A 25,660-nucleotide genomic window follows, 5' to 3' on the forward strand; every position below is an offset into this window, starting at 1 on the left:
TGAGTTCCGCCCTGGCGAGAGAGCGAGAGAGAGAACACTACTAGTCAGCGGCCTGCTGATCCCCTGGCCGTGACATTTTATTAGAGACTGTTCTGCTACATTACAGGTTCCACTTAGATTCTTTCCTGTAATTGTTGTTAATGGCATTTGTTTATTTATTTATTTATTTATTTTAATTAATGAAAAATAAAGGTGTTCATGAGTGTCATAATATGTTTAATGATACGACAGCTAGAAGAACCTCCAGTGTAGAACAGATGCATTAGTGGATCAGTGGTTTGTGGTTCAGTTCATGGAAAATCAGTCAGAGCCACAAGAACCTGTTTGTTATACAATAACTACAAGTGTGACAAGTGTGTCCCAAATCAGCAACTGCACCAGTTTCACATGATGACCTCATCACAACTTTTAGAAAATGTTTCTCAAATGATGATTTCTTCCAGTCTTCTTAATCTGCTGTAAACTCATGAAAAATAATCTGTAACTTTTTGGAATCTGAACAAAAACTGTGCAAAGTAAAGACTTTACCTTTTACATTTTACTGAAAATATTGTGTTACAGTTTGAAACTTTTATGTTGTGACTTTTTGTTGTGTTTAACTTGTTTCTCTGTGAATCAGCTGTTTTGTAATGACTCTACTCTTATGTTATAAACAGCAGAGTTTTTATGTTTCTCTTCTAACTGGATCATTCTTATGTGAACAGTTCCCAGTAAGCCCACTGTGACCCTGCAGCCATCCTGGACTCAGATATACAGCGGTGAGACAATCACTGTCAGATGTGAGATTCAGGGAGGTGAAAGAGCTCAGTGGACGTATGAATGGACTCCTGCCAAGTTAAACACACCTCCAACATCCAGTGCCTACAGAATCACAGTTACTGAGTCTCACAGAAGAGAATACAGCTGCCGGGGCAGAAGGGACTATTTGTTAACAGAGTGGAGTGATATCATCAGACTGACTGTATCATGTAAGTTGATCACATGACAGGACATTTTAATGTTCACCACACTTATTTATTTTTCAGGGAGTTGGCAACCCTAGGTGGTGGTGATGTGTTAGGGTTGCCAACTCCCTGAAAAATAAATAAGGGACACCTCGTGGCCAGGGCCGGGCAACCCAGTTCACCCTTCCCAGTGTGGTGAATTTTGTAGCTCTTTTTTTTTGTGTGTGAAATTATTTTTTTAACCATTTGACTTGAATTTGATTTAAGCAGATGCATATTCTTTGTGATATGACCATATGGGAAACAAATGATCATTTAGCCATTTATTTTTAGCTCACAATGACAACATTAACACAGTAAAACAGGTCTCTTTCTTAAACAGAAGCCTGTCATGCTTAACTTTTGAGAATATAAGTAAATCTTTCTTTAAAAGAACTCTGTCCTGCTTAACTTAAAATTATATAAATTAATAGAAAACAATAGAATGAAAAATATTCATGTAACATGTAACAGCATTTAGTACAATTGGCTTCAGTAGAGGCATTATTTCAGCTTTTGCTCCCGTTTGTTCCCATGATTACGCATCTTAACTCATCATCATTATTAATCTATGTATTACTTTTATGTATTAGTGATCTATTTGTTGTAATCATCTATCCTTGCAGTTGTTTATTACACAAAATAAATTATATTATCACACTTCTGGCCACATAGCGCTGATATTCACTGCACATGCCCATTTTAACCTTAACCAGAGGGTTTAAAAAAACAAACCAGTGTTTACATACCATATCTGCTTCTGCCGTGGCCTGGTGGACAAGAAATTGGTTAAGGGTTCCCCGAGCTTTCACGCCCCTCATGTTCTTCATGTGCCCACCACTAGAAGCATGCCTATGGAAAAAGTGCTCCGGCACAGTGCAGTGCGCTTTATAGGCGTTATCGTGCATTTTCCCAGCCCAGTGTTTTCCTTTTCCCATTCCTCCCTGTACTTTCGCAGCCTTTTTTTCTTTCTCTGGGCGAACAAACATTGCTGCTCTAATGCTGGGCTCACACTGTGCGATTTTTGGCCCATTTTGAGACGATTTATGAGTCGTGCGACCGTTTTGGTGATCGGCCCGATTTTGGCCTTCATCGTGCGTCGTGTAGTATACGTGGGGTAACGAGAAGTGATTAACACTTCGAGCAGCTCCCGATCATCAATCGCTCGTGAGCCGCTCACACTGCTCACGCGCAAACAGGTAAACGTCGGTGAAAAAGACGGAGCAGCACGGCTGTGCGGCGTGTGATCTGGACACAAGCGATGGAGGCACAACTGGTAGAACTTTGGAAAGCTCATCCGAGCCTTTTCGATGTGGCCTCACAAAATTTTCACGACCACAACAACCGTGAAAATAGGTGGATTTACACTGCTGCTCATTCACAGCTGCCTGATCATGTTTTTCATTAGCAATTTAGCAAAGTTGATGGTGGTGGTGTGTCTGTGTGAGTGAAAGACAGAGAGAGCGAGCGACAGATTTTCTGTTATAACCTTCATGTTATGGAGGCACAGTGTGAGCACTCGGGTCGCATCAGAGCATCGGGCGGTATAGTGTAAGACCCTGCATCGTGACCTACCAACTTCTAACCCCTGCGAGTCAATCGTGCAGTTTGAGCAGGAGCTGAATAACGTGACTGAAAAAATCGCACAGTGTCTGCCCAGCTTTAGGTGTACTGTCGTCCGAGACTTGCACCACAGTGTCGGCGTTTGTTTCCCTGTTGGCCATGCTTCTTGTTGTGGTCATCTGTTGTCTTCCGGTATTTTCTCCGTAAGCGACCTTTCCTCGACCAATGAGATGAGCGGTAATCTGAATTGTCATACTCGTAAGTGTGCTGTCAGCTCATTGGTCACAAAGCAGGAGAGGGGCTGGGAATTATGTTTTCAAACAAAGCGTTAATTCCATAAACATTTATAGACTACTTTTGATTCTCACTGTATTACGGGACAAAGTGCGTCCCTTATTAGCTCAATACGGGACGTGTACTTTTGTTTCGAAATACGGGACGATTCCGTTTTTTAAGGGACGGTTGGCAACCCTATGATGTGTCCGGCTGCCAGCGGGAGAGCTGCAGCCGTTGAATGTACTGTTACAGCAACTGTGTGATTATTGTAAGAATAAATGATGCTGCAAAGCATGAAAATGCCATCGGGTCTGCCGTGGTGGCGATCTTTTTTTTTTTTTTTTAATCTTAAGTGCAGGCAAACCAGTAAACAAATTAAAACAAATACTGTTGATAAACTAATACAAAAATTACAATTAAAATTCTCAACAACAAAAACAAAAAAATATAATTAATATGTAAACAACTTAACAACCCCCAAAGTGTCTAAGTCACATGACGTGTCAGTGCAACACCGAAACATAAGAGTGGGGGAAGAGGGAGCAAAGTGCTCTCCGCTGTCACAGGAGTGGTGAGTCCAGTGACCTGGTTGTTTCGTTTTTATCGAAAGCACAGCATAGCAAACAAGCAGAACTCAAAGTAAAGAATCGATCTCACCAGGCTAGTATCGATCCGATGCCGACTTGGGATCGATACTATCGATATTTGGATCGATCCGCCCACCACTAACAGAAAGAGCTGAACGCGCTGGGCAGAAATGAGAAGCGCAAGCAACACATTGCGAGCAAACGCAAATGCAAAAACAGAGCAAAAGGGGCTGCCATTGGTGTGTGTGTGGATAACAGCAAACACTGAAATACATTTTTGCACACAGCAATTCATTTTGTTCACTCAAATTTAGCTTTTCTTTCCTCAAAATCAAATTCTTCTCAAAATGCAACACTTGCACCTGCAAAGGTAGCACATGTGGGTACACTAGCACACTTTTCACAGGGCTAACACATCGAAGACATCGTTAACAGCTTCTACAATCACATAGAAGCTGTTTTATAAAGTTTTATAAATTTTATAAATTAGAAACCGGACTGTGAATCAAATTTAATTTGCACAATTCGAGACTCACCGGAGTTAATGTATTGCTCACACAATACATGAACTCTGTAGCTCAACACGTTACAGGATTGCAAGTTCCACAGGGTAAATGGACTGGTTCTTTCTACTCTCCTGGAGTACTCAAAGCGCTCTATACAACACACCCATCAGGGCCGGCCCGTGGCATAGGCCGTATAGGCAAATGCTAAGGGCGCCGTCCATCAGGGGGCGCCACGCCAGTGCCACAAATGTTGAAAAAAAAAAAAAAGTTGGTGCTATTATTAATGGCACATTTTATTATTTACTATTATTTCTAAATACAAAAAATAATCCCACGTTAATTAAAATGCAAAGTAAAGCTTATTTAATAGAAATATTATTTGTTACAACATTACGCCCCCCCCCCCCCCCCCCCCCTCCCCGCACGGTGCGCCCCCTCCCTTCCCGTATCATGGTTCCTTTTGGACGTCACCACATCAAAAAATCAACACAAGATGTCAAAACGGCCAAAACTGTCAGGTGCCCAGGGAAGAAAAAAGAGAAAAGAAGAGGAGGAGAAACGAGAAAAAGACAGAGGTAGGTAACGTTAGCCTACATGAAATTATTTGTCTGAATGTGATAGTAACCTAAATTTTTAGCATTAAGCTAATGTTACATGATTAGCTAATTGCTAATCAATAAATAGCTAGTTAACTGTTTTAACGTCAGTTAATATTGTGGAGGGGGCTAAATTGTTATGGAAAATAATAATGTAACGTTAGGTAATTACAGTACTCCCACCTTTCCCACCATTCCTCATTTGTATTCATCTTTTAAGCAGGTGTTTTTTGTTTACATTGTTATTGCCTTCTGGTTAGCTAACGTTTACCCTGCAGGTAATAGTCACTTTTCCACCCCTGTATATATTATAGTTCTAAGCCTAGTTGTTAAAGTGCACATCATTAATGTTAAGCAATATCACATGAGAGGGAATGCTGTTTTTTAATATGAACACTGCTGTGATTCGGTCAAAGATAATCATAAAATAACATTCTCATATGATATTATACTGTTACTTTGCATTCTGCCATTCAGCATTTCACTGTAATGATGACAATGAATTGAATCTAATCTAATTTGCATATCAGTTAACATCATACATATATCTCTTTGGTTTTTCATTTATATTATATCATTTCATTTTATTCCTGGAATCATATGTTTTTATTATTAGACTTTAATACTCAGTGGTGTCACATACTCCTCTCTTCAGATGCACTGTTGAAGTTTCTAAATCCCACCCCTGGGCCATCTACCACATCTACCGCTGCTGCCTCCACTTCAGCAGCACAACCCACCAGTGATGCAGCATCAGCAGCACAACCCAGCCATGATGCAGCAGCATCAAGCGGTCTTCCTGTTGCCTCCACCTCAGCAGCACAACCCACCAGTTTTGCAGCAGCATCAAGCGGTGCAGTCGCCCTCCATGCAGCTAGATGTGGCTGTCGACTTGCTGAAGAAAACCAAAGATTCCCTCACCAGCTACAGAAACACTGGATTTTCTGATGCACAGACAACGGCAAAGGAGATGTGTGAAGAAATGAATGTGGAGGCTGAACTCAAACAAAAGCGATTGAGAACCACCAAAAGGCACTTCGGTTATGAGTCTCCAGATGAGCCCATACAAGATGCCCTTAAAAAAAATGGAAACCACATTTTTTAATGTGGTAGTGGATACAGCCATCTCTTCACTTGATGAGAGATTTCAGAACCTTGGAGAGGTGAATGACAAGTTTGGAGTACTCCTCAATTTCCACAACTTACAAATAGAAGAGCTGCTACAGCAGTGCCAAACACTGAGTACTACTCTGACCCATGACAGCCAGCCGGACATTAATGGCACAGAGCTTGCAATGGAAATGCAGAATTTCCCACCATTGCCATCAAAGAACATGACAAACATGGAACTCTTGACCTTCCTGCATGAGAAGAAGCTGGCAGAAATTTACCCCAACATGTGGGTTGCTCTGAGAATCTTTGCCACTCTTCCTGTTACAGTGGCTGCTGCTGAAAGAAGCTTCTCTAAGCTCAAACTCATTAAAACCTACCTGAGATCTACTATGATGCAAGAACGTCTCAGTGGACTTTCCATCATAAGCATAAATCATGTGGTCTCAAATCAGTTGTCATATGATGATGTTGTAGATGACTTTGCTGCAAGAAAGACTAGGAGAGTAAGGCTGTAGCAGGTGATGTGAGGTTGATGAGGGGGTGGTGTACAGTAATTTGTAAGTCATTCTAGTTAATGCAGTATTAAAAAGCACAACTAGAGAACTCTGTAGGATCCCCTTTTTTGTAATATAGTTGTTAAAGTCATACTGGTTTATTTAATATCTTGTTTTGTGCAGTGCCTTATTTATATTGTATTTTTAATTTATTTTATCCAACTTGTTGACACGTTTTATTGTGTTTATGTATGTAAAATTTATTGTATTTCATATATTCATTTTTTATTTTTTGTATTCATTTATTTATTCATATATTTTTTTATCTTGTTAATTATTCTGATTGTGAATTTGCTTTCTTTAAGTAAAAAAAAAAAAGGTCAAAGACAAAGCTATTCGGTTTCTTCTGAGTACATACACTACACTGCCGATGTAGGGGGGCGCCACCTAAAATCTTGCCTAGGGCGCCAGATTGGTTAGGGCCGGGCCTGACACCCATTCACACAGGCATTACTATCTATACTTTAAGTGCTTTCTAACTATCAATCATACGCATTCATACGCCATAAGTATCTTGCCCAATGATATTTGGCATGCAAACTAGGGGAGCCAGGGATCGAACCACCAACCCTTCTGAGCTACAGCCACCCCACCACAGCAGTTTTGTGCATCTGCAAAACAAAATCAGTGCTCAAAACTATGTTTCATGGGGTTCTTTTACCCTTTAAACACAGTGCAATATACAAAAAAATTTACCTTGCAGCATGCAGAGAGCTGCAGTGAAAGAAAGTTAACATGAGCAGTGCAGCGGTGCATTCATGGTACATGGGAAAACTCAATACTTCACTAAAGATAAAACAAAATTAAAATAAAATAACAACCAATAACCAATAATACATACCAGGACCAGGGTGAACTTTGAACTTGTAGGTCGGAAACAGAAGACACATAAATATACAACAGTTTCCAGTTTACATTAATTTATGCATCTGAAAACCAGAATAAAATATTTAAATAAAATTAAACAACAATATGTAAAAATCTCTCTCTCTGTCTAGTTCAGGTTAGTTTGAACTCTTACCTGTGTGAACTACAAGTTAACCTGTGTTAGCTCCTACAGGGCAGCTTTCTTTCAGCTGCTCTTCAAACTTTGATCAATATGAGTCGACTCAGTGGACTGGTGGAGTCGTATCACAGTTCAGAAGTGTGAGTCAGTTTCCTGATCTCTGGAATATGAGTTGATCCAGCAGGAACAGATGATTTCAGTGGAAGTTCAGATCTCCTAGGCGTGGATCACCGTCAAGATTCAACAGTCTCAGATTTCAGTTCTAAGATCTGCTCTCGGCTGATAAACCTGATCTGTTTTGCAACACAAACACTGGAGTCTTATTCCAGCATTCCTAACAGCTCAGCTGGAAATCACATCCAAACTGCTCCCTGTAATGTCAGCGGTAGAGTTGACTGTGCGTATTAGTGTGGTCTAAAGACATCTGTGCGACAGGAAATGTCAGCTTCCACGGCAAAAGAATATAAAACACACTTACTAGGTCTCATCTTAGCTATCAGAGGCTTCAACATCAGATTTAGTAAAGAACACAAGGACATAACGTGCTAACTGACACCAAAGAAAACTAACTGTTACTCACCAAATCCCAATACACCAAAAACAAAAGTAAAAAACAACACCAATGAAATGATAAGTGCTCACACTCATTTAGGAGCAATTCTCACATGTTCAAAATACAATCAGATCATATTGACCTGGGTTGCTTCCTCATTATTGATCAATAAACTCAGTCAAGCTTCAAATTAATTATTTGAAATGTGCATGTACGTAATAAATTAAAATACACAAAAGTAAATAAAACAAATTCACTGTTTTGATCAAAACAGAAATACAGAATATTTTGTGTGGCACAGTTTGTTTTATCTCAACTATGGTTTTGTGATATTTGATCATTTACATTTTTCCATCTTTAAATTGTTCTGATTCAGTCATTTTTACTTTTATGTTCTTGTTCTAAACTGAACTGCAGCCAAACCAAAGGCTGAACTGAGAGCTGATAGGACAGCTGTTCCAGTAGGGGGCAGTGTGACCCTGACCTGCTCTGTGAGCCCATCATCATCATCTGGATGGAAATACTACTGGTACAGAGATGGGAAATCTTATCAACCTGTGACAAATGGACAAATCAGTGTCTCAGAGGGAGGACGCTACAGCTGCAGAGGAGGAAGAGGAGAACCAGTTTACTACACAGAGTGGAGCCAGTCAGTCAGGATTGACACAACTGGTGAGTTTAAATGTAACTTCCTACAAAACACTACATCTGATGGTAACTGAACCTTTTGTCTTTTATGTGTTTTTATTGTACTTTCTTGAACATTAACAGTCTCAAACAGGCCTGTTGTGACTCTGTATCCAAACTGGTCTGAGATATACAGAGGAGAGACGATCACTGTCAGATGTGAGATCCATGGAGGAGACACTGAGTGGGATTATGAGTGGGAAACAAACAGCATCAGAAAACCTCCAAATCTAAATGAATACAGGATTAGATCTGCTTCATCATCCAACAGTGAAAACTATCGCTGTAAGGGCAGAATGAAAAGTTCACAGCATGAAACAACAGAGTGGAGTGATTCAGTCACACTGACAGTTTCTGACAGTAAGTCATGTTTGCTTTAAGCTGTTTGAACACTTTGTAAAATGTGTTTCTGTTCATATAGACTGAGATTATTATTCTTTGTATAAACTGAGCTCACTGTTCAGAGACTGTACTACATGTTCACTGAGAGAAAATCTTTGTTGAACAGATGAACCCCGTCCTGTCCTCACTGTGTCTCCATCATGGCTGAGTCCTGGAGCCTCAGTAACTCTGAACTGTGAGGTTGAACATCCGTCTGCAGGATGGAGCTTCTACTGGTATAAAGCTGTTCCTGATCTATCAGAGGAATCCTCCAGTTATGAGCTGCTACCTGATGGCAATAGGACTGCAAACAACTCCTACATCATTCATGGACAGACACACACAGCAGGATATGTGTGCAGAGCTGGAAGAGGAGACCCAGAGTATCACACTGATCACAGTCAACCAAAGTTTGTCTGGTCTGCAGGTCAGTTTGTTTCTCTCTGTCCTTTCAATGAGCTCATGTTAGCTCATCATTTTTATGCAACAACATTTAGACCATTAAAATCTCATCTCCATGACAATCATTTATCTCCGTTTATATTAAAACTCCCCAAAAGAAGAACTGAACTGAATGTTTTCCTTTCTCTCTGTGATCAAACCAAACTGAATTTCTTCGTTTACTTTTCTTATTTTTCAGTTTTTATTTAATGAGATAACATGAAAAACAAAAGACATCTATGAGATTTTAAATGTTTTGATATTTAAACTCATGTTACTGTTTGTACTGATTATTTTTACTTAGTGCACAGACAGGATTTACACAGTTAAGACTCTTTGTTTAGTGCTCAGGTAGGTGCTCAGATAAAAAGTCAAATATAGTTAATGAAGAAACAAAGATGTCAGCAGGCAGGTTAACAGCTCTGACAAATACAAGAGAAACACTGACTACAGATGGACGCTAGAAGAAGACGTCACAAATAACAGCTGCTGTTATTGTTCATTTAAAACCCTTGGTAGAACCTGGGACCATTTCGTGGCCTTTGCGTTTTTTAATTCCACGCCATTTCCACTGTGTTTAATGGAGTATAGCCAAATTTTCAAACATGTATTTTTTTCCCATTTTATTTTAAAATTTCAGTCTGAGTTTTTTAAATGAGCTTAAATGGCTGAATAAAAGGCATACATCCACTACCGAACCTCGTGGCCGATTTGTGCCCCATTGAAACCCATTATAAACGCTATTTTTCACGCCAGAAAAATTACGGTCAAATCGATCGTCAGGTTTCCAGCTTAGGTTTCGTTTTGGACTACAGGCCTTAGAGTTGTAATTTTTTTATTTGTCCACCGGGTGGCGCCCTTGCTCCACATGTGACGCCTGCTGGAACATACACATGTTCTCCAGCGGCCTGCTCGAGACAGATACCCGGAAAAGGCACACTAATTTCCCGCGTACCACAGCAGCAGCTTGGCCCGCTGCTCGTTCCGGACCATTTTATGACCTTAGGTTCGTTTGATTTTTTTTTTTTTTTTTTTAATCAACAGGAAATGACGTATTTGTTTTCACGTGGTAGCGGAAGTGTGTGCTGCAGACACGGGAACCGAACCATATGCTCCGGCGCTGCGCGAAACACACCCGCGGCAGAGGCACTCCTCCCCGGGGGAGCAGGAGCAGCAGCGCCGCCTGGGGACATTTTTGGCTTCTGGAAAAAAAATTAAAACCGGATCGAAATTAATGTTCGTGCCAATCTTTTGTCCATCTAAAGGCCTAATTATAATAACAATAAAATATTACTTCAAATGTTTTTTTTGGAAAATATTTTATGTTTTATGTTTTATGTTTTTGGGGCAAAAAAAGCAGTGCGCTCATGTGACGAAACCGGGATATAAAGGGTTAAAATCCGCGAAATGTAATTAAAACTTGACATGAATATTTCAAGGAGAAGTAGGTCTAAAAGATTGGCTAATTTAAAGTGGAATAAAATATTAATATATAAATTTTTTATAGCACTTTTTGGGCGTGGTCGATAGTGTGCATTTTATGAAATGCGCTCCTGGAAAAAAAAATAAAAGGCGATCGAAATGACTGTTGGTGCCAATCTTTAGTCCATCTAAAGGCCTAATTATAATAACAAACAAATATTACTTCAAATGTTTTTTTTGGAAAATATTTAGTTTTTTTGTTTTTTGGGGCTAAAAAAACAGGGCGCTCATGTAATAAAACTGGGATTTAAAGGGTTAAAACAATGAAAATATAATTAAAACTTGACATGGATATTTTAAGCAGAAGTAGTTTTAAAAGATTGACTAATTTGAAGTAGAAAAAAATATTGATATATAACATTTTTAGAGCACTTTTGGGGCGGGACCATTTTTTGGTCCCGAGGTTCACGAAAGGATGGGATTTTGAGGTTCTACCAATTAAAATATACTTCAAAGGTTTTTAGTTTTGGTCCTGCTGCTGCAAAATATCTCACTGTAGAAGGAATCTGTGAAACAGACAATATCACAGAATTATGACAGAAACATTACAGCAAATGACTGAAGTGTGTTCAGAGTGATCTGTATCAGGTGGATGATGCTGAGAGTGATGACTCAAAGCTCATGATGTCACATGACGTGTACCAAGCTCTACATGAGCTGCCAGCAGATAAAGCATGTGGGTTAGATCATCTTAAACATGTCAGTATTCGGCTCCTTTGTTTTCCATTGATTTGACTGTCTGTGTGATTCAGGGCTTGTTGTCAGACTCAGTGTTGTCTCACCAAACAAACACTTTATCATTTTGAACTATTAAAGCTGGTAAAGTCCTGATAATTATCTGTCTTTAACTTCAACCAGTATAATATGAAAAGTTTTAGAAAGAATTCTGCTGACAGATTAAACATGTTTATTAACTCCACTGATAACCAGCTTGGCTTTAAATCTAAACATGGCACTGATTTGTGTTTATATTGTTTGTATTTTGTTTAATATTTTAAATATTTTTGGTTTTTTTCTTTTAATTCTTTTACATTGAGTCTATCAATGTAATCATCTCAAAAGCTTCAAAGAAACAAATATTTTCACTGTGATATTTTGAATCCTAACATCTGTGAGCTTTGTGTCTTCACTGAATGTTGTTTCCAGATGTTCATTCAGCAGCGTCTCTCACAGTGAGTCCTGACAGAGTGCAACACTTCACCTCTGACTCTGTCTCACTGACCTGTGAGGGAAACTTCACTGAGTGGAGAGTGAGGAAGTTCTCTGAGGACGGCCGACTCTCTGACTGTAGGAGAATGACTGGATCCACATGTGACATCAACACATCAAAGTCAGATACTGGAGTGTACTGGTGTGAGTCTGGATCAGGAGAGTTCAGCAGTGCAGTCAACATCACTGTACAGAGTATGTTATTATACATTTACTTCTTAGATCTGAATGATTTAGACGTCACATGAACATTTGTCTCAGCTTTGCTCTATGTGAAGTAATTCTATGTGGCAAAACAAACAAAAATGAGAATTTCAGACAATTTCAGGCAACAAAGCATCAAAATATTCTTGGTTGTTGGTCTAATTTCTCTTCATCCTTTTATAATCCAGTTTGTCATAATTTGCCAACAGTATTTTTTATTTTCTCTGTCAGAATAAAACTCAACAAAGCTCAACATCTCTGTCGTCACATTAGATGAACCTTTAATGTCTCAATTCAGAGAAATTTAGGAAACACGTCATGCAAAATAACACAAACATACAAACATTTACAATTTCACCTTCAACCATTCAATAATGTCACCGTCAATAATTTGACTCCTGCAGGGAACATCCCAACTATATTTCCAGTCCTCATAATCACTCAGAAAACCAGGTCTGCATGTAGATCATGAGACACGACTCACAGCTTTTTCTAAAAGTGTGCACCAGCTGGTCTGACTGAAACAATTGTGTGTGATTGTTTCACAGATGATGGTAATGGTCCTATCCTGGTGAGTCCTGTTCATCCTGTGACTGAGGGAGCTTCTGTTAGTCTGAGCTGCAGTTTGAGAACACAAAAAATACTTTCCAATGTGTTTTTCTATCACAATGACAAACTTATTCAAAATGATCCCCGAGGGGAGCTGAAGATCTCTGCAGTGTCAAAGTCTGATGAAGGTTTCTACAAGTGTCAGTACTCAGGAAGAGAGTCAGCACAGAGCTGGATGTCAGTTAAAGGTGAGCAGGATCAAAACAGTGTGTCTTTCTGTAAATGAGTTTCATGACTGAGAAATAACATCATATTATCTCTTTTAATGTTTGAAGCCACCTGGATCTATTTTGTCAGAACTTTTATAAAACTATTATGTAATATCTCTATATTGTCAGGTTTAATATCAGTGAGTTTCAGGACTCATGTGTGGGACTCAGGTGAAAACAGCAGAGGAAGTAATGAGTGAAAGTTTCTTTATCAAACAAAGGATAATTTATTTAACACAACAGATTGTGAGCTTTGACTCAGTCAACAAGAACAAAACATAAATGAACTTAAAATTAATGAGCGAGTCCTACAAAAACATCTTAACTGAGGTGAGAGAGACAGGCCAGAGGAGCGGACATAACAGCGTGAGGGCGGCAGATCTGTGGGAGAGGAGAGAGCAGTTAGGGCAGGAAATCTGAGAGAATGTGACAAGACAGAGAGTGTTCATAAAGTGGCTGCAACAATGCCTTACTTGGAGTCCAGACTAGGTGGTAGTAAAGGATAAAGCAGAGGTCTGTGGAAACTGCTGAACGATGGGCAGGCAGGCAAGTGAGGAAGAGGCTCCGAGGGGCAGCAGTGGTGGTGAATAGGGGGGTAATGATCCAAGGTGGCAGGCGTCTGACTGGAGGTGAATGATGGCATGAAAACGAATCTTGAAGCAGGAAGAAACTGAAACAAGGGGAAAATCTGTTAGCATACAAACCTTATTTTCCTAGAAAGGATCCCAGCAGACCTGCCTGGTTACTGACGAGCTGCAGTCATGTTAACTATCCATTAACATTTGGCTTACAGCCACCGAGGTCTTCAAGGTCAACTTTATGACTAAAAAGAAATCCTTATAACACAGAAACTATGATTCTTACAAAGGTGTTGTGTCTTGTCAACATATAGAAAATACTGTATAAAGATTTAAATTATAATTTGTTTGACCTCTGACCTCACTTTTACATTTCACATCTGCTCTTGTTGTCATGTTGAAAAAATCTGCCTTTGGACTTATTTTTACTGAACTACAAACTTCTCACAGTACAAACAAAAAAATACACTGAAAATACAATATGTTTTTTCTTTGAAAGCAAATACTGTCAACAGAGTGAGCTGCCTTAGCAGAGATTTGTGCTCTCAGTGTTTGTTTTATACTTTATTAATAATTAATTATTGTTTGTTGTTACAGTAACTGGACGTAGTTCATCTCCTGTGTGGTTGATGGTTGGACTGGTTTGTGGAGTCTCTCTCATTATTATTCTCCTGCTCTTGTTGTATCGCTGCAGACAGTTCAAGTGTAAGAGCCTCTTCTTTTCATGCTGTATTAGAGAGTTTATTTACTACATACACTTTAATTATTCACACATATACATGTATTCTGATCTCATGACACTAAATATCAGTGGAACAATTTATACATGACAAATATGTGTAATAACATTTGTCTCTTTCACAGATTCCTGCTTCACCAGGTTGGTAAAATACTTTTTATTATTATTTGAAACAAACATCAGTTACTTTTGAGTTTATTGTGTTTATTTCCTGTTTTAGGTCGATCCAGTCTGAGAGTCACAGTCCGGGCTCCTCCACAAATCATGGAGTCAACCAGAATGAAACTCATGAGTACGGCTCTCTTCAACATGGTCAGTATTTAAACCATTTAAATAATATTATCATTATTAATATTGACTTTTATTAAGCCTCCATTAGCATGAACATTTAAGAGGTTCAGTTTGCGTTCACGAGTTTTTTAAATAACATTTAAAGATCTTACAGTCCTGGTTTTGACTCACACAGTGTTTCTGTGTTTGCTCTGATCTTTAGTGTAACTGTAATAAAATGATTAATGTGAGCCTGGCTTGTTTTTTTCTTTAGGTACTGCTGACGTCTATGAATCAGTCACACAAGTGAAAAACAGAAATGGTACAGTATATGTGCTGGAAAGCACAGAGCAGTTAGAGATGAAACTTGTTTTTGATTTAATGAAACTAATTTCATGTTTTAACAAACCTGTAAATAAAATATGAACATTTCACTATTAGATAGTTTTACAGAGTTTATTTACTACATTCACTTTAAATATTCAAACATTCATTCTGATCTGATGACACAAAATATCAGTGAAACAATTAAACATAATAATTGTAAATGAGAGAATCTGAACAGTCTGATGAAGAAGACCAGCTCTGTTCTGGGACGTCCTCATGACCCAGTGGAGGCAGTCAGTGACAGGATGGTGGCTCAGCTGTAACCCCTGTTAGATAACACCTCCCACCCCACGCAGGTCACTCTGACAGCACTGAGCAGCTCCTGCAGTGACAGGCTGCTGCACCCACAGTGTGAAGGAGAGATTTAGGAGATCTTTCCTTCCAGCTGCTGTCAGACTCTACAACATACATCATCATGTGAAAGCACACATGCACACACTGGTGTCTGTAAATATCTCAATGTGCAATACTCTATACCTGCTGCTACTAACATCCATCGACTGCACGATGAAATGCTGCCATTTGCAGCTGGTACAACAGAATTGAAATTCTCTACTTTTTGTGGTGTGCATTATTATTCATACTTTGTGATATATTATATTATTTAGTTTAGTCAGTTACTGTTCTTACTGTCTTTGAGCCACTGTGACCGCTTGGTTTCCTCTGAGATTAATAAAGTTTTCTTATCTTATCTTACAGATTCCTGCTTCACCAGGTTGGTAAAATACTTTTTATTATTATTTTAAACAAACATCAGTTACTTTTGAGTTTATTGTTGTCAGGTCTGCCGTGGCAGATGAGTGGAGGCTGAGAATTAGGACCTAAGATGCAGGCAGCTGAGATGCAAATAAGTTTTATTCATAAAGAGGTGAAACAAACAGAAACAGCAAAGGCAAAATGGTGATGCAGGGAGACACTGGGGACGACACAGAATGATGCAGGGAAAGAACACAGACGAACCAGCAACAAGCACACGAGGACACACACTATAAATACACACAGAGGGAAACGTGGAATAGCAAACAGGAGGAAGACACAGCTGAACCAAATCGAACTGACGAGACAGGGGAAAACATAAACTGAACACACTAACAGAAGACATGGATCTTCACAATAAAACAGGAAATGCACAGAGACACGGTACAGACACTAAACAGAGGGAACACAGAAACCAAACTCTAGGAACTAAAAAGTCTAAACCCCAGTACACAAACAGAACAAACACAAGATCATAATAATGAAAAACACAAAAGACCGAGGACCATGACAGGTTATGTTTATTTCCTGTTTTAGGTCGATCCAGTCTGAGAGTCACAGTCCGGGCTCCTCCACAAATCATGGAGTCAACCAGGATGAAACTCATGTGTACGGCTCTCTTCAACATGGTCAGCATTTAAAACAATCTTTATTATCATTATTAATATTGACTTTTAGTGGGGAAAGGCTAATTGATCAATCTAAATTGCCCATAGGTGTGAATGTGCGAGGGAATGGTTGTCTGTCCCTGTGTGTGAGCCCTGCGACAGACTGGCGACCTGTCCAGGGATAGCTCAGTAGGTAGAGTGGTGGCCCCATGATTGGAAGGTTGGGAGTTCAACTCCACTGAACGGCTGAGGTACCCCTGAGCAAGGTACCGTCCCTACACACTGCTCCCCGGGCGCTGCATTGGTGGCTGCCCACTGCTTCACTGGGTGAATGGGTTAAATGCAGAGGATCTATTTCCCTATGGGGACTAACACACACACACACATTAAGGGTGTAGCCTGCCTCTCGACCTATGACAGCTGGGATAGACTCCAGCGCCCCTGAAAAGGATAAGCAGAAGCGAATGGATGGATGGATGCTGACTTTTATTAAGCCTCCATTAACACGAACATTTATCAGGTTCAGTTTGTGTTCAGCAGTTTTTCAAAGAACATTTAAAGATCTTACAGTCCTGGTTTTGACTCACACAGTGTTTCTGTGTTTGCTCTGATCTTTAGTGTAACTGTAATAAAATGATTAATGTGAGCCTGGCTTGTTTTTTTCTTTAGGTACTGCTGACGTCTATGAATCAGTCACACAAGTGAAAAACAGAAATGGTACAGTATATGTGCTGGAAATCACAGAGCAGTTAGAGATGAAACTTGTTTTTGATTTAATGAAACTAATTTCATGTGATATGTTTTTACAATCCTGTAAATAAAAATATGAACATTGCAGGTTCAGATGAATACGATGACGTCACCTCCTCTCTTATTGAGTTTAAAGATCTTAGAACTAAGAGTGAGTACACCAAAGTTAATTTTATAAAAAGAAAACCTGGTTTGGAAAGTTTTTTTAATTAGTATGAAATTAATTTTGGGGCTGGGAGGGGGGACATTTATTCCCCCCCATTTGAATAATACATTTATTGAAATGTATTATTTTGTTCTTTTCATCTTTTTTAATCTGTGTATTTAGTTCTGATCAATCTGAACAAAGCATGAGCTTACAGTACCTTGAAAAAGTATTCATACCTGTTGCACTTCTACACATTTTGACACCTTTTTTTAATTGAGATTTTCTGTGAAAGACCAACACAACGTAGAACATATTTGTGAAGTGGTATGAAAATGATACATGGTTTTCAAAATTTTAAACAAGTAAAAATCTGAAAGGTGTGGCGTGCATTTGTTTTCAGCCACCTGTACTCTGATATCCCTCATTAAAATCCAGTGCATTCATTTACCTTCAGAAGTCACCTATTTAGCTGCTCTGTGGAGGCCTCAGTGGTTTGTTAGAGAACATTAGTGAACAAACAGCATCATGAAGACCAAGGAACTCACCAGACAGGTCAGGGATAAAGTTGGAGATAAGTTTAAAGCAGGGTTAGGTAATAAAAAAAATATCCCAAGCTTTGAACATCTCAAGGAGTATTGTTCAATCCATCATCCAAAAATGGAAAAAGCATGCTACAACTGCAAACCCAGGGTGATCTCTAAAACCTGCAGGACACCAGCTGACCCCTGGTTTAGATCAAAGAATATTCTTGTGTTAGAATGGCTCAGTCAAAGTCCAGACCTAAATCCCACTGAGCATCTGTGGCAAGATTGGAAAATTGCTGTTCACAGTCTGGCTGAGCTTGAGCCATTTTGCAACAAATAATTGGCAAACATTTCAGTCTGTAGATGTGCAAAGCTGGTAAAGACTTGCAGCTGTAAATGCAGCGAGCAGTGTCTCTACAAAGTATTGACGAAGGTGGGTTGAAAACAAATGCATGCCACACTTTTCAGAGTTTTATTTGCTTAAAATTTTGAAATCCATGTATCATTTTCATACCACTTCACAGTTCTGCACTATTTGTGTTGGTCTATCACAGAACATCCTAATAAAAACATTTAAGTTGGCGGTTGTAAGGTGACAAAATGTATAAACGTTCAAAGGGTATGAATACTTCTTCAAGTCACTGTCAGTTCCCAGGAGAGGTCTTAATGTTTTTTTACTGATACAGAAGAAGATAGAGAAGTGTTTCAGCTTCACATGTTTTGCAAAAAAATCTTTACAACACAGAACAAATTACAAATGATAAGTTATGTGTCTGAGGCCAGATGTTTACATGAAAGTAAAACCAGATGATTTCCTCGTCCACACAGATACAGAGTCTGTCTCCGCCTTCTAAACAAATCCTATAAGGTACAGCAACATTACACACCTGTAAAGACTCAAACACAAAACAGAACTTCACTTTGCATCAAGGGGAGACAATGCTTTTATAATAAACTTTATTGTTCTCCAACACAGGTGGGACAGACACAGGGGCAGCCAGTGACCCCTCACACACGTCCTTATGCTGATATCCAGGCAGGTTCTCAGTGTTTGTAGCTGCTGATTTATGCAGCAAACATTTCCACAGTCCTCTGCAGCAGATTATAGAAACACTTCTTTTCTCAGCTCACAACAGAAGATCTACAGCTGGGACACTGTTAAGTGGTTCTGCGTGAAAAATAGTTAAATATTTACTCAAACATGTTCTTGTATGTAAAGCAGGTTCAAATGCATGAAATTACATTTGTCCTTTATAGTGGACATTAAAAAACACCACATGTATAAATGATAATTTACATCTTAGAGCCCTGCTCTCAAACACTGACTCAGATGTAACTGTCTGTGAAACTGGATTTAAGAAATAAGAACTTAAAGTTCACAAAACATGTCAAACAGACTCTCCTTCATGAAGTCCTCGTTCATAAAGTGCTTCACAGACCTGAACATTACAGCTAACAGCTGGATTTTCCTGTGTCAGTGCAGCTAACCAAACAGCGCAGAACCTCTTACTGCTAAAGAGACAGACGGTGAAAGCAGACAGTATATCCTCCGTTTTAACATAAAACTCATTGTTGCAGCTGACAGCAGCACAACAGTGACCCCATTAAACTGATGTTTAGTTTAAGTGTCCTTATTTTCACTGAGTTATTGGTTCTGCTATTAGTTACTTAACATAAACTGATGTGAGTCTTTGACTGAAACGAGCCAACTGACCTGGTGATGTGATGCTCTGTACTGACAGAAGATGGCGCTGAACATCTTTTTATAACTCTAAGCACTTATTTCTTAAATTAAGCCTCACAGTCAGAGTTACATCTGTGTCAGTTTTTGAGAGCTGGGCTCCATGATGTACATCAGCATTTATACATGTAGTGTTTCATGTCCCCTTTAATGCTGAACACCTGATGTGACATTTCCACATATTAATTCTGCTCAGTACCTGATTGTTTTCCATGTTTTCCATCCTCCATCTTCCAATTTTTGTGATTTGGTTCATGTAAACATTTCTGATGGTTTTATTTTCATCAAAATATTTTAATTTGCACTTAAGTTTGAACTCTTAGAGATTACACTCACTTTGTTTTCACAGACTTGTGACCATGACACAAAACTACAGACAGAAGTGGATAAAATCTCAGTGTTACTCGTTTTAGAAATGCTTTACGATAATAAAAAATACATCATTTAGAGTCAAAATATCATAAATGGGAACAAATATAACTGTTATCTTCGGGTTAGTCACAGTCAAATCATCATCTGCATCAATGAATGTCAGTGAGGCGTCCTGAAAGTCGTCACGTCTCCTGTTCAGTGACCGTCTCTGAGAATCACTCTCCTCTCAAATCACTTTTCTTCTGTTTATCCTCTGAGTTGCTCTTTGATGGTTATGAATCATCGCTCTTCTTTAAACTGTGAAGTCGTTGCTGTTCTTGGGAGACATTTCTCTTTTGTTCTGGTATCAAATTGCTTCGTGTTTGCTGAGCTTCACCATCTTTCTGGTCACCTGTCAAACTGTTGCTCATGTTTCCAGAGCAGCTTTTCTTCTGCTCAGACTGCATGTGCGTGTGTGTGTGTGTGTGTGTGTGTGTGTGTGTGTGTGTGCACGCGCGTGTGTGTGTGTGTGTGTGTGCACGCGTGTGTGTGTTTCCAGCTATACCATACATAGACACGCGACCTTTCAATGAACTTAAACCGTGTGTATGAGGTATGCAGAAAAGCAGAAACAAGCACTTTGCTAAACTATAAAAACAGGAACTTGTAATAAGTCATGTCTCAAACAAACATTTAAAGGTGTGAAGTCTTGCACTTTAGAAGAAACAGAACATGGTGCTTTCCTAATGTATAACATAGCTCATCTCTGGACTAAGCTGCACTCTAAATAAAGAAAGCACATTTTGTCAGCACAGACACAGATAAAGGAAATAGTAGAAGGTTGAAAATAAATCCTCTGACTGTCTGCCTTCTTCATAATTATAGCCATATTAGGACAGATAAAGGCGATGATTCTATATCTATATATTTTAGCACAAATGACAATATAAAAAATATCAATGCCAACAGAATCTGCCTCTGTTTAGTTTTTCTGTTCATTTGTCCAGACTGACACTTCTTTTGCTCTAAGAAATAAGAACACAATGATCGGGATGGTGTAAGCTACAACCCTATAATCACTTTCTGTCACCGACCTCTCAGCTAAACCTGTGTAGAGTCATCCAATAATAACAACTGGGGTTGCCACGATTCGTTGACTAGTCACGATCAGGTCAGCTAGTGTTCAACACAAAAACAAGAAGAAGCCGTCTCCAGTATCATTGATGTGTCCAAATTCAGGGGCTGCATCCTTTGCAGGCCGCATTTGTAGGAAGATAACGTTACAGCAACGCAACGAAGACTGTCCAACCTCGAAGACTCCTCCGAATGTGTCCTTTTCCCTAGATTGGAAGGATGGGTCGGGTGTATTCTTTGTGGCCCGATCTAACCCAGAATTCATAGCGCGGCCCAGCCAATTCTAGTTTCCAACAATGGCGGCAGCTACTTTGTTTTAATATTACTCTTTCTTGGTCACAAAATAAATGTTTAAGATATTTTCAGTCGAGAATGTAGCTGTGTAAACTTCAAATATCTGCTCGATTTATCAGGACATTACATATTTGCAAAAGTGCAAAAGTGTTGCGATCTACCCTCATTCATGTTGTGTGTTCTGTCTGCCTGCGTAAGTTTATTTTGTATTTTACTTCAGCCAGTTTTCTGTTTTGTCGTCCAGCATTAAAGCTGTATTTAAGTTCACCTTTTGCTTCCATCTGTGTGCATTTTGGGTGCCACCGGAAGTAGCATATGCTAAGGTGCACATAGTCTTTTCGCATTACCTCAGTAAGACCATGTGAAAATTAAAACAAATCATCCTGGGTGAACTTAAAAACATTTGTTCCCCTTTTGTTAAGACAGAAAAACGCAGCACACAAAAATACTGCAAAAGGACGGTCGCCTTATATACATGGTGTATAAACTCAAAATGCACATTTCACTTAAAAATTAAGATGTGAACAAAACTTGTTAGAGATATTCTTCTCCTGTTGAAACCCCCCCCCCCCCCCCCCCCCCCCAAAAAAATAAATAAATAAATAAATAAATAAATACGCCTTATCAGATATTGATGCTTCTTTCCTGTGTGATAGAAAATAGGAGACTGATGTTTGTTTGTTTTTTAAGTTAATTCCCATTAAAACTAACTGTTTTGTTGCTAACTACATTGCTGTCTGTATTATTGCTGAAGTCCTAAATGATCACTTTTAAAGTGTTTGTGCTGATAACATCATGCACAGTCAGACAGTCATGGAGAACAGCACTGACTGGGAGGCTTTGAACAGATCACATGGTTCAATTCAACATATGAGACTTTAAGAATGCACAAGCATCTACTTAAAATCTATTTAATTTATCATCTATGATATTATTATGTACAATTCCAATGTACTTTGTTCATCTTCCTTAAATAAACAGGCACCCTTAAAGTATGAAATATCCATATACAAATATATATAAATGTGTGAACTGTCTCAGTGGCTGATTGTGCCCCACAGGCCTCAGTGTGAGCTTGAACACATTTATAATGTTTAACTAGTTTAATGTGTCGGTGCTGACGATAAACACATTTTGAATGAAAGCCGGGGAACTTTTGGTAGCACAGAAACAAGTGGCTATTCTTTGTGAGCATATGGATCAGTCATATTACCATTATTTCACCCAAAGGCACCAAGCTAATACTCAAAGAAGCTGCAGCAATACACACAAATATAAACAGTACTCGGTGACAACTTTGCTTTTAGCCTTTAACCCTCTGGGGTCCAGGGTATAACTGGCCGTTTTTGACTACTTTTGATTCGGCCTCTATATTTCACCTTTAAAAACTGTTTATCTTGCCAATCTGTTATTTACCCATTTTGATATAATGTATCAGCACAATTTATCTAAATTCAGACAAAGTGATATTTTTGACTGTAAAAACCAAAAGCATGTTTAATGAATCATTTTCATAACTTGAAATGCAAATACAAATTGTACATTTTTAAAAAATATGCACAAGTTTTGCAAACAACAAAGTTATATGGTACTATTTACCTAAAAATGCAGCCAAGGCTCAGACGTTTTTTATATAACCATTTAAAACTGTTTACAGAACAATCAGGTGTTCTGCATCAAATAAGAAGAGAACAAATTATTTATGCAACTCCAAAAAATAGTTTCTGTCACTATAACACAGATGAGAACAGCACAGGGATAAATCCTGCAGGTCTGACAGCAGGTGTGTCACTCAGCATTTACACTGCAGTCTGCCTTTGGTGGCTTTAAGACAGCAACTGTGACGTTCACTAGTAGAACTGACACACAAAACAAAACAACAACTACACTACACACTAACTACACAAGACAACAAACTAACTAAGGTGAGGCAGGAGGAGCAGAGACCCGTGGCGGCCGCCGGTCCAAGTGTGAACTGAACTTCAGGTAAGAAGTTATGACCTGCAGTCTATCTGGGTCAGATATGAACCAAGTTTAGGTGGAGTTTATTTTCGTTATGCTGACCTTTTCGTACTGCGTACTAGCTAGCACGATGGAGTTTCTACAGCTGGGTGGGTGCTATGAAGTTACTGATGTTGGACTTTATTTTGTTCATAAGGTTAATTAGTAGAGTTGCCAACCGTCCCCTAAAAACTGAATCATCTCGTATTCAGAGAAAATATTACACGTTTCGTGTTGAGGTGAAAAGGAACAGTTTGTCCCGGACTTCAGCTACAATGAAAACGACACAAAGCTGGAGTTATTCTGTGTCTTGGTTACAGTAACTAAACTAAGTACAACAATCCAGCAAAGCCTAAAGCTCAGCCACCACCTTAAGCATCGGATGAGGATGATGAGCAGCAGTTGCTTTGGCCAAAGGCAGGAACCTGGAATGGTGCACCACCCAGGTGGAGAGGACAGCAGGAGAGAGAGAGAGAGGAACAACAACAGCACTGACAGGAAGTCAGAGAGGACTGGAGGACCATGACATCTGTTTGTGTATTAAATTTAAAGGCATTAAGATCAAACCGCAAAAATGACAATACAGAATAGCTACAGTGCCGATATGTGTGTGAAGGGTTGTTGGTGGTTACTGTCTGTTCTGCCACAGGTTTATTTTTAATCTACTGAACGGCCTCATTTTCGTCTCGGCCACATACAAAAGAGGAAATGCAGCCTGTGGTTTGAGACAACAGTTTTGTGTGTAGCAGTGTCTTATTTTAAGCCATCAGTATCCAGCAAACATAAGGTCCTAAAGCACACTGCACTTTATTGTCCTCTTCATACCCCGATGAGGAAAATACTTTAGAATATTAACATGTCAGTAAGATGTAAAGGTTTAATGATTGAGACCATGAACATATGCAGAAAGTGTTTAGACTCTGACCTGTAGATCAGACTGTGACAGGAAGGATCACTTCTCAAAAAGACGTGAATGATGGAAAATATTGTGTAAACATTGTTATTTGTATAACTGCAAGTTCACACAGAGCTGCAGTCTTATCTGCACCATCTCTGCACTGAAACAAACCTCAATGATCTTTTGTTGTTTCCTTCATCAGCCTGCAGAGTTAAAATGAGGAAGAACATTTACTATAGAAACTGTGCTTTAACTGCTACATTAACTATTTGCAGGTATTAAAGTAAAATTAAAAAAGGTTACACATCTTTACTGTAACAGTGCCAGAGCTGACAGGTGGGGAGGTCCAGATTAGGAAGAAGAAATTAGAAAAAGGAAAGAGATTTAAAAAAAGAAAAAAGAGGAAATGACACAGAAAACAAACAGCACCTGAAAGAGAGCAGAAGGAAGACGGAGGGCTGAGGACAGGGCCCAGAGCTGTGATCACATGCACATAATATACAAGGACAAACCACCATCCACATCAACCCACTGCTCTAAAACACTTCAAAAACTCTGGTGTGAATGTGGTGTTGTCTTATTCTTGTTATCAAACCTCAGTAAGTGTAAAGAGGAACTGGAAGCTTGGTCCAGTTATAAGTGAACAGTTCAATAATGGTTTGTTGCAGTGCTTTGTGCATTTTCTCAGCATGCTTTCAAGATTTAACCTGTGGCGTCCACATATGTGGACATCACATTTTGTCTTGTCTAGACCACAGTACTCCACAGGACCTGATATCCACTCACGAGCACATTATTCTGCCACTGCTCTATCAAATTTTCAATCGAATGTCCCCATATGTGGATATCAGGCCCTTGTACAGCAAAATCAAGTACAAAGTAATTCTTTGTTTTTACATTCATCAGGTCCCAATCAGCCCAAATAGCAAAGAGAAAAAAAAATGCTATGAAAGAGTTCAGGTCTTCGGAGGTTAAAGTTACTATGGCAACATGAGTAAAAATAAAGGTAAAAGTCTTTCTGGAATAATTATGATAAGATCCGTCTACAGTCATGTTGTAGGTAATACACCACAGTATCTTCTGATCTATTAGTCTACACATCACTGAATCATTTGGACAGATTAACATTTGTGGAATCACACAGTGTTTAAGTCTCACTTATTTATTTATGTTGACTGGAAAGTGTAAGTTGACACTTTTGTGATCTCAACAGAGATTTTGTGATGACCCACAGGTAAGTCTCTGTGTTCCTGTGATCAGTTATCTGCAGTGTTGGGTAAGTTACTTTAAATTAGTAACTTAGTTACATTACTACTTACTTCTGTCACGGCGGGGTGCGCCGGTGTGTTTTTTGAAACAGGACCCAAAAGCAGATGTGGACGAGGTGTTGCAGGTTTAAACAGAAAGCGATCCTTTATTTGGATGATTGCAGGGGTTAAACAAGGAAACCTAAGCAAACAAAAAAAAAAAAACCCCACTAAGAAACAAATACTATGAAGTACTAAGACTATGGTGGGGATAA

General features: G+C 39.0%; 1 protein-coding gene across 1 annotated transcript in view; it reads left to right on the top strand.

The window, feature by feature from the left end:
- Nucleotides 1-18,573, top strand: part of LOC146674914 (Fc receptor-like protein 5) — an 84,263-nt gene extending 65,690 nt beyond the window's left edge. The window contains exons 11-22 of the mRNA XM_085401119.1: nucleotides 8,933-9,232; nucleotides 11,875-12,147; nucleotides 12,702-12,938; nucleotides 14,135-14,242; nucleotides 14,402-14,417; nucleotides 14,497-14,588; nucleotides 14,821-14,868; nucleotides 15,633-15,648; nucleotides 16,227-16,318; nucleotides 16,967-17,014; nucleotides 17,136-17,198; nucleotides 18,548-18,573. Coding sequence (XP_085257245.1) covers nucleotides 8,933-9,232; nucleotides 11,875-12,147; nucleotides 12,702-12,938; nucleotides 14,135-14,242; nucleotides 14,402-14,417; nucleotides 14,497-14,588; nucleotides 14,821-14,868; nucleotides 15,633-15,648; nucleotides 16,227-16,318; nucleotides 16,967-17,014; nucleotides 17,136-17,198; nucleotides 18,548-18,573 — 1,319 coding nt within the window. The remainder of the gene's footprint in view (nucleotides 1-8,932; nucleotides 9,233-11,874; nucleotides 12,148-12,701; nucleotides 12,939-14,134; nucleotides 14,243-14,401; nucleotides 14,418-14,496; nucleotides 14,589-14,820; nucleotides 14,869-15,632; nucleotides 15,649-16,226; nucleotides 16,319-16,966; nucleotides 17,015-17,135; nucleotides 17,199-18,547) is intronic.
- Nucleotides 18,574-25,660: the final 7,087 nt, after the last annotated feature.

Source organism: Rhamphochromis longiceps, linkage group LG3 (assembly GCF_057381845.1).
Source record: "Rhamphochromis longiceps isolate RC_006_pf linkage group LG3, R_longiceps_female_GT1.1, whole genome shotgun sequence".
Classification (NCBI taxonomy): Eukaryota; Metazoa; Chordata; class Actinopteri; order Cichliformes; family Cichlidae; genus Rhamphochromis; species Rhamphochromis longiceps.